Source organism: Larus michahellis, chromosome 2, assembly GCF_964199755.1.
Source record: "Larus michahellis chromosome 2, bLarMic1.1, whole genome shotgun sequence".
Classification (NCBI taxonomy): domain Eukaryota; kingdom Metazoa; phylum Chordata; class Aves; order Charadriiformes; family Laridae; genus Larus; species Larus michahellis.
The window spans coordinates 167308334-167320333 of record NC_133897.1 but is presented as its reverse complement, the minus strand read 5'-3'; the positions used below and the strand labels follow the sequence as shown (position 1 = coordinate 167320333).

Below are 12000 nucleotides of genomic sequence, written 5' to 3'. Positions count from 1 at the left end.
ACAGGTTCCCCAGTACTTGCCAAGAGATCTCTGCACAGATCTTTTAAATAAAATTACCACTGGAAGGGAGTAAGTGAATGGTTTAACAATGCTCAGCAGCTCCAGAATACTATTTCTAAGCAGTGCTCCCCTGATTGACAGCAGCTCTTGTGTTCAATGCAAAAGACCTCTTTGCAAAACATTTGATCCTTTTGTGAATCTGCCACAGCAGAGACGTGAGATGGATGGCTTTTGCCTTGGTCCTGCAAAGAGCTGACTTCCACTGAGACCTTCCTGACTCCACCATACAGCTCTGCCAGCAACAGGTCTTACCTCGATCGTGTGGAAAATTAAGCAGCCCCAATGCAACAACCAACATATTGGTATAACTAAGACTACAGCTGGGAATCAGAGCTATCCCACCAGTGTTAATTTAGAGATTAATATAGAAGCTGCTGAGATAACTGTGGGTGACAGAAGCCCTGATGCAATGACACACAAGAACCCCTGGAAATTTGCTGTGTTTTGGTACTGTTCTCAGAAAAATTTTTGTGGGCTCCCTTGCGGGGAAGGATATGAGCTCCCAGCTACCAGTAGCACAATCTCAATTACTCGGCTCAAGCTTTAAGAAGCCGTTTGTCAAGCTTTAGAGGTCCAGAGTCAGTCCCTGAAGTACCTGCTAAAAGGAGAGTTATTATTCAGCCTAATGCAAGGAGGTGAGCAGTGGTGGGTCCTCTAGACCTCCATTATGTCTAAGACTTTCTTAGAGACTGGAAGTACAGCCTGTACCCTACCCCAGCAACTCTCCAAACAACTGCAAAATGTCCTTTCAAATGCTGTTCAGATAAGAAGGAAAAATCCCCTTGTGTCCTCCTCCCCTAATTGTAGACGGAGAGTGCATAGCACTCCATAAGTGTCCTGAGCAACAAAGGCCTCAGAATGAATGGCTGCTGGTGAATTGCCATTCAGAAAACAACAGAGACACAGTCCAAATCCTGCAGTACGTATTCAGTTTTTAATTTGAACCTCTCTCCCCCTTCTCATCTTACCACTCGGTAGCCCAGTTTGGCCAGCTAAAGGGTAAATACTAAATATTATCTACAACCTTCCCACACTTAGCAATGCCTCTGATCTCTCCACATTACACCTTGGAGACATGGCCAACCCTTTGACTGCTATCACATCTTGATGGGACAAGCCTCCATATTGCTGCTCAGTTGTGTATTTATTGTTACAGTATAGCTTCATCCCATGTACAATAAAAAGACAGGACAAAGCTGGGTGAAATCTTGCTTAGGGCTCAGGTAGACCACCATGTTTGAGGTTCCTCCCTTAACTTGCCTCACTGCTGTTGGCCACCTTGGAATACTCTGCAGATGAACAGTTTCAGTCACGGTGACACAGAGACACATTATGCATTTCACACACAGTCCCTTCCACCAGCTTTGCCCTGGGAATCTGTAACACCAAGATTAGTGCTGTAATGCCTTCAGTAGTTGCATCTGTCCCCAAAATGCTCTCACGACCATGTCCCATAGACGGATGTTAGGATTTTTTACCACTGTGAGTGGGATGAGAAAAAAATTGATGTTGAGTGCCAAATCCTGTGCTCAGTTAAACATCAGAGCTCTGCTTTGTCCTAATGCCCATGTCCACAAGAAAAACAACGGGTGCTAATGCACTACTCTTAGGATCCAGAAATTGCAGGGTTGTAAGAAGCCTTGAAAGACACTGTGAAGCCCCTTGTGGTTTATCGTGTCAACTCTTGTCCCCTTCTTCACAGGGAAGGATGTGTTGTGGCTAATGTCTTTCCTACCTTCTGAAAGATGGAAACTTTGTGCTTTGAAAGTCTGCCACTGCCCATTTGAAATGTCCTGTGCATGCCTTATTCTAATTAGAGACAAAGCTAAAATAGCTCCTGAGCTCCAGTTCCAAGCTTTGCAACTACCTCACGCATTTCTGCAATGGTCAGAAACCAACAAACATCCTGGGACAAGCTTTGATCCAAGGCTGTATTCAGTTTATATGCCTTTAGCATTAGACAGTGTTAAATCTAAGTCTGAACCATCTCAAGTTTTGGAGTTCAGCTCTGAAATTACTGCTATGTAATGTAAAATTTGCTTTAGAAGAGAGGTGAAACCAAGGGCCTCCCCACACATAAATGTTAGAGCTTTTAAGACCCTTGAGCAGGAACACAGATTTAAGTGTGAATGCACTGCAGTCTGTTGGGGCATCCTGCCTAGCTTGGTCCACATGAATATTTGCTTCACATTTTAAAATGCACCAATGTGCAAATGTAACTCTCTTTACAGTGATGTTCAGCACCGTTTTACACTCAGCATCATAGCTTATGAACCCACCATGCCATCCACCTGATCCAGCAGCATGTACCCGCTTGCCCCTCGCTGCATGGAGGCAGGGCTGGGATTGCTTAACCAGTGCCCACAGGGACATCCACCCTGCTTGGGACCGAGATGGTGGCCTGAGTGTAGGACTGCAAGTTAGCTCTCTTTAGGTCTGGCTCTTGGTAAAGCCAAAAGCAGAAATTACAAGATGGCAGCACTACGAATGTCTGATGGGCTCTATGGGCTTGAGAGGAACTGTTGCTCCTTTCGTGACTTTGCTGGGACTCACCAGCTTTCATAGAATCCTGGAATCATAGAATGTGTTGTGTTGGAAGGAACCTTTAAACGTCATAGAGTCCAAATCCCATGCAATAAACAGGGACATCTTTAACTAGATCCAGCTTTACTGGACTGCAGCATGGAAGGAAATGAAAGGAGGACCAAACTGGATTTGCTGGAGTGAGAAGGTCTCCTGCTATTTTGGTGACAAGCACCCTGATAGCAGAGCTAGGAAATGGTGTCACTCAAGCTGTGGTTCCTGCTGGGAGTGCAGGATCTCTTGCCATACCCGCAGGCAGCCAGTCAGCTCTTGGATGCAAGGAGCAACAGAAACTTAAGGGCTGAAAGGAGTCAGAGGATTAGCAGCAAAGGAACAAGAGCTGCTGTGCTTAAGTGTCTCTGGGAATGATGGAAAGTCAGCGCAGCCTGTTGGCCACCTCACTGGTGGGCAAATCTGAGAGCAAAGCAGGAGTCCGGCAGGTTTTGTGACTCATTGACACCCTTTTGGCTGCAGTCTGGGAGGGTTTTGCTCTGGGGCAGGGAGATGTTGGCACGCAGTGGTCCAGGGCAGTGAAATAGGGTGTGCTCTCTTGCACGTTCCTCCCTTCTCCCCCTGGCTTTTTTGTGTGGTCAACGTTGACCACAAAACTCTGCAGTGGCCCTTAAGCATTAATGAGGAGGGAGCGACTGAGATTTTTGCACCAATTCCCACAAGTCCATAAACAGGAAAGAAAGCAGAAATATTTAAGCCCTTTCTCCATTCCCCTGATGCTTGTTCATTACAAATTATTCTCGTGGACTTGCATGGAAGAAAGCCCCAGAAATAGCAGCCCCACAGAAAAGCTAAAGGGCATTTGGGATCTCAGTGGCACTTCTGAGAACTAGGCTGTGTGCTGTCCTCTTCTGAGTCATACAATAAACACTGGATCCCCCTCCACCAGGACACACTAAGGCCAAATCACCCGAGCTGGGGCAAGCAAGTCAGGACAGGTACAGCCAATGCATCCTGATGCCAGCACAGGCTTCAGGAATTGTATCTATGAATTTGCAGTTGACAAACCCACCTTCCTGAGCCCTCTGTGTTGTACAGTAATTTGGACTGCGGTAATTCAAACTGCAAAGTAAACAGAGAATGCTGCTGTGCTGTTCTAATACTCTCCTGCAATCAAAATGCAAACCCTGGACCATTTGGTCGTGGGTGTGCGGAATATGTTGGGAATTGAGAAAGAGCAGGGATTCCACGTGACATTTTCTCAGTGGACCTATCAAACCCTCATCTGTTGCTGGCCAGCTTTTGCCTTAAACATTGTTCATGTGGGATGCAAATTACTGGCCAGGAAGGGTCTGAATAATTATGGATTGCAGTAAGGAAGGGCCTGATTTATTGTTACATAAAATACTATTCTTTGGTTGCTACTATGCATAAAATTTCTAAGCTATCTTTTTCACAACACAGTGAAAAAATAACACTTTCTTTTTTTCCTTTTTTTTTAAGCTGTACTAATGCTCAGCTCTGAGTGATTCCAGCCTTGCCTTAATGTATTTACATCTGCACAGTCTTATTCCATTATTTTTTCCTTGCCTTCCTTCCCCCATTACATGCAAATAAGTTTCCTAAAGGCAAGTCCTGTGGAATTCAGAAAACAGGCAAATTCAGATTGCTTTCAAAAACTTTGTTTGAAAAGCTCATGCTCATTCTGGTGCCTAAAACTGAGCCGAGCTATTCTGAAAACCTGGGACCAATCAAGTGAACCATTAAATAGATAAACACAAAAGCTATTTTTCATTTTTAAATACCCTCAACTTTAAATATCCCACATTTCCCCATAAAAATAAATCTAAAAAAAATTCTCTAAATAGGAGGTACTTAGATCAAAATGATATCATATACGCAACAGTTAAATCTAACTAGTCCTTGTGAACTTGTTTTTAAAGGAACATACAATCCACCTGGGCCAGCTGATGGCTTGAGGAGGCTGGGAGGCAGGATGGCTCCTTCCCCTCCCATCATCCCTGCTTCCTTCTGCCATGGGCAGCACACCAGAATTTAGCTCCTACCTTGGCTCCTGCAGGTCAGTGGATTTTGAAAAAAAGGATGGAGAGTGAGACAAGATGAAAAAGGAAAAGCTCCTTTACTCACTAGTTTACGGTGCCGTACCCCTTGGCTTTAGTAAATCCCACGGAAATGGCAACCACCAAGGCAGGGAGCCCTACGGAAATGAAACAGGAGAAAATTGGTCATCTAAGCATACGTATAGCTCATCTCCCACTCAACCGCGTAATGTACCCCATTCTTCCCGGTGTTATTCTAGCACCATCTGTCCCAGACAGGGTCTTTGGCAGAGACTGAATTCAGGACCTTCAGAGCCAAAAGCATGAACCCTTCTTACCTCTGCTAATGAAGTAAATGTCATCAGCTGCAATCAGCTCATACCCTGCTGTAGTATCAGCAGTTGTGTAGGGACTGACAGTACATGCCCTTCACTAGCTTCGTTGCCCTCCTCTGCACTCGCTCTCGTATTGAGGTGCCCAAAACTGGACACAATACTCAAGGTGTGGTCTCACCACTGCTGAGTACAGGGAGACAGTCACCTCCCTACTTCTGCTGGTCACACTATTTCTAATACAAGCCAGGATGCCATTGGTTTTCTTGGTCACCTGGGCACACTGCTGGCTCATGCTCAGCTGCTTGTCAATTAGAACCCCCAGGTCCTTTTCTGCCAGGCAGCTTTCCAGACACACTTCCCCAAGCCCCTTCCCTGGTTGGCTCACTTAGCAGCTGTGTGAGGAAGTTATCCTCCTCATATTCCAGGAACCTCCTAGATTGTTCCCTCTCTGCTGTGTTGTATTCCTAGCAGATATCCGGGAGGTTAAAGTCCCCCACAAGAACAACGGCAAGTGACCGCGAGATTTCCCCCATCTGCTTATAGAAAGCTTCATCCGCCTCACTGCTTTGGTTGGGAGGTCTATAACAGATTCCCACAGTGATATCAGTTTTATTGGCCCTTAACCTAATCCAAACACTCTCAAGCCCATCATCACTCTACTTGATTTCTGAGCTCTCATAGCATTCTCTAACATACAGGGCCACTCCTCCGCCTCTCCTTTCCTGTCTGTCCCTCCTGAAGAGCTTGTAGCCATCAATTGTGGCATTCCAGTCGTGTAAGGCATCCCACCACATTTCTGTGATAGCCACTATGTCATAGTTTTCCTGGTGCATCATGGCTTCAAGCTCCCCCTGTTTGTTGCTCATACTCCGTGCATTGGTATAGATGCACTTCAGATGAGCTAATGATTCCAACACCTTTTTGTGAGTGTGGGCCCCATTTCCTACCAGACCCTTCTCAGGTGCTTTCATGATTTCTAAATGTCTGTCCCTTCTCTCAAATGAAATGGCAGAGCGAGAGTCCTCACTAGTCCACCATCCTTCAAGCCCTGGCATGCTTCCCTTGGGTTTATTCCTGACAGGCCCAGTTATCTCCCCTTCCCTCCTCATATCTAGTTTAAGGCCCTGTCAATGAGTCCTGCTAACTCATTGACAGGGCTTTAAACTGCTCAAGGATCTATGGAGGAGAATGGGTGCTTCTCTGGTTCAATAGCCCCCCCCCCCAGCTCTCCCCTTTCTCTAAAGAAATGCTGGGATATTGCCTAGTAACATCTAGTTCTTCAGCTACGGAGGTCTCCATGTGGCTTTTTATAGCCCTTCTCCTTGTGACATGATGAATTAAGCTATCTCAATGCTAAAGATGGGCAAATCCCATTAGGAATTAGCAGGATCAGTAGCCAGCTAGGATTAGCGCTTCTTGACAAGACCCTAATTCGTGTGCCGTAGAGGTCACACAGGCAGCTACGGAAGATGCTGTAGATCGAAGGGATGTGCAGAGACAGCATCCAGACAATAAGCCTGCTGGCAGGGTGGTCACTCAGCAATACAAATCATCGCAAGATTGATTAATAGTGAGGGTCTGCAGCCAGCGGGGAGGTATAAGGCCAAGTTGGCTGGAGTATAGAGCATTTGAGAGTTATCATAAAGTGAAGTGTTTCTCTTCCCATATGAGCACAGCTCACATTTGATCAGTCCAAAAACAACAGGCAATGTGTTCAAACGATGTCTCTTCTTTTCTTTTTTTTCTTTTTCTTTTTTTCCTCTTTTTTTGAATTCTTAATTGACTATTGCTCCTCTTGCTGAGCCTCCTTCACACCTCATCTGGATATATCCTTGGTACTGTATTCACTACGATGCCACCAATATGGCATCCCATGGCAAGCACACCAAGAAACCACATGTGAAAGGACTTTTTCAAGAGTATAGCTTGACACAAGTGGCCCTGTGAAAGAGGAAAGTTGGCTAGGACTCCGTCAAAAATAGCAACTTATTCTTCGCAAAGTGCTTCTCTCAGACGTGATAATTATGCAGAAATGCACACCCGGGCTGTGAACTTGTCAGCTTATAGGGACTGGCTCATATCGAGGCTGGGTAGGAGCCCCAGCTTGTGCTGAAAATGGAGCTGTACAAGCAGCATTTACTGAAAGTGGTAGCAATGCCATGGTAGCTAAGCTAAAGAGAACAGTAATCAGGGATGCTGTACTCCTCCACTTTGGGAGAGCTGTTAACAGTTTAATCACAGTTTGATGTGATTAGATTAAATAAAAAAAATAAAATAACAAAAATATCTATTTTTTATTATTATTTATTTGAAAGAAAGTTATTCCTAACTGGTCTGTTTCATATACTGTGTTTGGTTTGTGTCAGCCTTCTAGACAGTCACTCACGCTACATAGTCTCTGGCAAGGTTTTGGGGGATTTCTGCAGAAAGTGAATTTTACATTCACAATTCCAAATAAATGCATCAGAAACCTGTTTCAAAGAGTTTTGTACTGCCGGGCCAGAGGAGAATCAGGTCATGTGTTCACCGTGCCCTCTTAGAAAAGGTCGTTTGCTAATAACGACCAAGAGCCATAACTGTCATGAACAGCTGAAGACCCACTCGGAGCCTGGGCTATGGCAGCATTAAAAATCCAGTTGTAGAAACCATGATATGGTTGTAAAAAGACTGATAAAATTATTTCTTCTTTACTGGGGCTAAATATGATGACTGAATTGTTTCTAGGGAACAGTTTGTCTGTCTGTTCTAAATAATTAAAAAAAAAAAGAAGTTCTAATTGCTAAAAACTCTTTTCCGGAAAGGCAAAGTCGCATACCCAAGAGGAGAACAAAAAAACAGGGAATAAACCTCACTGCCGATGAAAACCACTACAGCTTCAATGAGCTACAGCTGACAGCAGCTGAGAACTTGGCAAACACATCTAGAACAAGAGCTTAGAGAAATGCTAATACGCAAAGGGGGAAAAGGGGGAGAATCAGCCCATGACAAAATGAAATGTGCTAATTATTTCAGATTATGCTCTTTAAAACATATTTTCAGCCTCTTCCCTCTTAGAAGTGCCATTAATCCCAGCTTTACAACTGAAGTCTAGCAGGATGCTAAATAGCAGAAATTCCCTTGCTGCCTTAATAGGCGAGAGTGTTCTTCATTTCTTGTCCTAACCTATTCCAAATGGTTATTATGCATCATTTATCAGCCAGTGCATCCTAGCTCAGAGATGACTACATTTTACTAGCAGTGCAAATTATGCTTCTACACATGTAGTGTGTTTTGTTGTTGTTGTTTTTTTAAATCAGGACAGACTACAAATGTGAATGTTGCTCGTCCAAAATTCCCTCGGCTAACACGCCCATCTGTCCCAGGTTTTACAAATCAGAAAAAATTGGTTTTATTACCCAGAAAAGCTATTAGTCTTTTGCATTTGATATCCCTGATGTTCCTTGAGTCCCAGAGTGTTTGCATACAAACATGCATGAACACACACAGGCTCATGCAGCCTGTGTTTTGCATGTATGTGGGTATCTTCTCAGTACACACAAACACTATATCTCAATACCACAATTTATTTTCTTTCGTAAGCAAGAGCTAGGAGTGAAAACTTAAAGGGATGCAGGTGCTGGAACGTGGACAGCTCTTGATGTGCCAGAATAAATCACATCAGAGCACTTCCTAAGCATCAGAAATGTCTTGCCTGGGGTGAAATGCTCGACTTCAGTAGTAGAACGAGACACTAATACAGCTCAGACGCACAACGCTTTCTCTCTCCCTTTCTCTTTTTTGCCTGCTCGCTTTTGAGCAACTTTTTGTTCTGTTGCTCCTTTCAAACGCACACTTGTTATTGCTTTGAAAGCCCAGGTTATGGGCTTGTGTTTGTTTTCTACTACAGAATGCATCATTTAAGGCTAATAAATTAAACATACGGAAGAGACAGAGGGAGAAAAATTAGTTACAAGCATCTGCACCGGTCTCATAGTTTATTTGTCTACGAAAGGCCCTGCTGCCATGGAGACAGGATTTCAGAGCTTGCTTCACTCCGTTTGCACATGGAAAGAGGTAGCGAGAGAGAACAGGAGAAAAGAGAGAGACACAAACCCAGGAGAAACCACCCCCAGCACACCCTTTAAAAACTCAACCCCTCTCAGCCCATTTATTTTGTGTGACCCTCGGGTGCACTGGGCAGCAGGCAGGACATTGAAAAGGACTTTCAAAGCCAGGCTGGACGGGGCTTTGAGCAACTTGGTCTAGTGGGTGGTGTCCCTTTCCATGGCAGAAGCCTTGGAACTAGGTGATCTTTAGGGTCCCTTCCAACCTAAACCATTCTATGGTTCTATGATTCTATGACTTATGGCCCTTGCTCATGCTGTTTTTAACCATTTCAGCCCTTCTTGACACCCCTGAAAGAGTTGCGGGAACGCTCTAATAAGCATTCTGCAGAGCATCAGTCCCTCTTGTAGCCCGGACCCTCTCTGCTCGTCATTCCACAGTGGGGACAGAGCTTCCTCCCCACCCGAGGGGAGATGCTCCACAAACCCAGCATCCTCACCCCATCCGAGACACAAGAAGCGCTTGCGGATGATGCGGTTCCGTAACCGGCCCGTCACGGCCATGTAGGACTGCCAAGCCTCGGTCAACACCCAGCAGAAAGAGGAGAGGAAGAAGAAGTGCAAGAAAGCTGCCACCAGCGTGCATATCACCTGGAGAGAGGAGGAAAGGAGGACACGTAAGAGGGGCAGCAGGCAGAGAGAGCAGCGTGTAGGAGAGCAGAAGGCGCAGGGAGATGTTTCCAAACCAGGCTCTGGAAGGCAAGGTCATAAAGAACAGGACATGAAAAGACATTTTAGGAGGAGCCAATCTCCCCCACAAGCTTTGACATAGCAAAGAACCAAAGTATTTCCTTCAAATTTAAGTACTGCACAGAAATTGGCTACTCTTAAACACGAGCTCTAAGATAAGCCCATGTTTAACACTGTTGCTGAAGTCTGAGCCCACATCCCATACTGGTGCTTTCTTGGCTTCAGCAAGGTATATTTATTTTCCAAATGATTAAAGCCATATCCACAATCCTTTTGGGAAGGACGGAGCAGTTAGTAAGGCATGCTCTAATCTCAGCTCAAAAGGTTTGCAAAGCACCATGTCATTGGCAGCCGAGTCATAGAAATTAAATCAGAGGAAGGCAATTTAGGTGGCAATTTATTGCTGCCAGGGAAGGATCGCTGAGTGAAAGAGTTAATCCATGAGAGACGGGTGAATGGCTGCCAGGGGATGGTAAGGACTGCAAACGTGAGTGATGTGTAGTTTTCCAGAAGCATATAACTATTAGTAGACAGGGAAAAAAAGAAAGAAAGAAAGAAAAATAATAATAATGAAGCTACATTAGAAGGAATTTCATAATGGTGAGCTCTACTACTTGGTGGGGAAATCTCTCAAGGGAAATGCAGGGAGCTTAAGCCATTTAAAATTAAACTGGGGAAAGTACTAGCAAATGCATTATGAAGAACAATCCCGTAGTGCCAGGGAGATGGACTGGAAAGCTGACAAGCTCGTCTTTGTTTTTAACTCAGCAAGGCCAAATCTTTCACTGGTGCAAATTGGTGCCGCTCTGTTTAACTCTGCCAGAGCTGTGCTTAATTTCCACCATCTGCAAGCTGGAAATGGTGAATCAAGGGACTCAAGAAGAAAATGATGGAAAGAAACTCCGATGCCTCCCAAGGAGAAGGGAGAACAAATAGACTTTAAAAGCGACTCTGGATAATAAAATGGCTTAAGGCATTCAGGGCAGGGGGAGGGGGAGGTTTATAATGAAGAATTTCTCTGCTTTGAGTTATATCAGGAAACATGGACTTTGGGTTTACGGTCAATGAACCTTCCTCTTTTTTCATCCACCAGCATCTTTTAACACAGAGCTCTAACGCACAGAGTGTCTTTTATCATGATTTTATCAGGTTGCTCTCAATTCATACACCAGCACAAACTGACGTTATCAGAGCTTGTGAATAAAAGTAAGACTGTGCGTTCTTTGAGACAGGAACTGTCTTTTTGTCCCATGTTTGTATTTGACACCACACCCCTTGGTATTCTGCCTATAAATGGATTCTGGATGACAGTTCAATACAAATAACACAGCTCAATATGATAATTTCAAGTGATTTTCACATTTTAAAAGAATGCTAAAAAGGTGGTTGCTATTCATCAGCTTACAGACCTACATAAAACAGTTAGAAACACAGGATGCTTTCTGGAATGTATTTTAAGAAACGGATATTTCAGAACTTTTTTTTTTTTTTTTTTTTTTTTTGCCTAACATCAGATACAACACTATTCATTTTACTGTTTTGATGTTCTCCACCAACACGGCTCCGTCCTCTTTGCCAGAAGTTTGTAAAAGGGAGAAAAAAACCCTTTTCTTTCCAATTTTTGCACCCGGGAGGTACATTTTCTGGGTATTTTTACTCAATCGGATAATTTTGATGGAAAGAGGAGGAAAAGAGAAGAGGCAAGCACAACAGATACACGCACATCTCAGCTGGACCACCATAAGCCCACTACCTCAACTGAAATCAGGCTGTGAACTTGGCTAGCTGATGGGCAGGCACATATCTGCTTCTGCTACCTCTGCTGCAGGTTTTTTCTTCTTTGTAAGGAAAAAAAAAAAATCCAGGAAGGCCTAAGCACAGGGATATGATGTCCCAAGATGCTGCAGAAATATCTAGCAGATCTTGTCAGTCTAAGGCCATTAGCCCTTGTTTTCCTTTAAGAGGAGAAATCTGTTTCCTTGCAGCACGTAGCCATGCCTTTGAGATATGGCCAGTTCATGCAGCATTCATTTCTTTTGTATCATGTTATTGCTGACTGTAATTTTTTAGCCTTTTCCCAGGCCTTTCATCTTCAAAAAGCTTAGCAGATCCAGGCATGGAGTTTTGCCTTTGAGGTTGCATGGATGGAAATTAAGGGAGAATTCAGCATTTCCAGGGAAACTAATACCATAAAAATTCTCCTCGAGTAACTGCAAT

The 12000-nt window shown here is 44.2% G+C and overlaps 1 protein-coding gene across 17 annotated transcripts in view; it reads right to left on the bottom strand.

Moving 5' to 3' along the window:
* Positions 1 to 12000, bottom strand: part of ADGRB1 (adhesion G protein-coupled receptor B1) — a 214659-nt gene that overhangs the window by 49397 nt on the left and 153262 nt on the right. For all 17 annotated transcript variants that reach the window (XM_074577952.1, XM_074577966.1, XM_074577950.1 and 14 more), the window contains 2 exons: positions 9534 to 9684; positions 4744 to 4813 (listed from right to left, as the gene is read on the bottom strand). In XM_074577952.1, coding sequence (XP_074434053.1) covers positions 4744 to 4813; positions 9534 to 9684 — 221 coding nt within the window. The remainder of the gene's footprint in view (positions 1 to 4743; positions 4814 to 9533; positions 9685 to 12000) is intronic.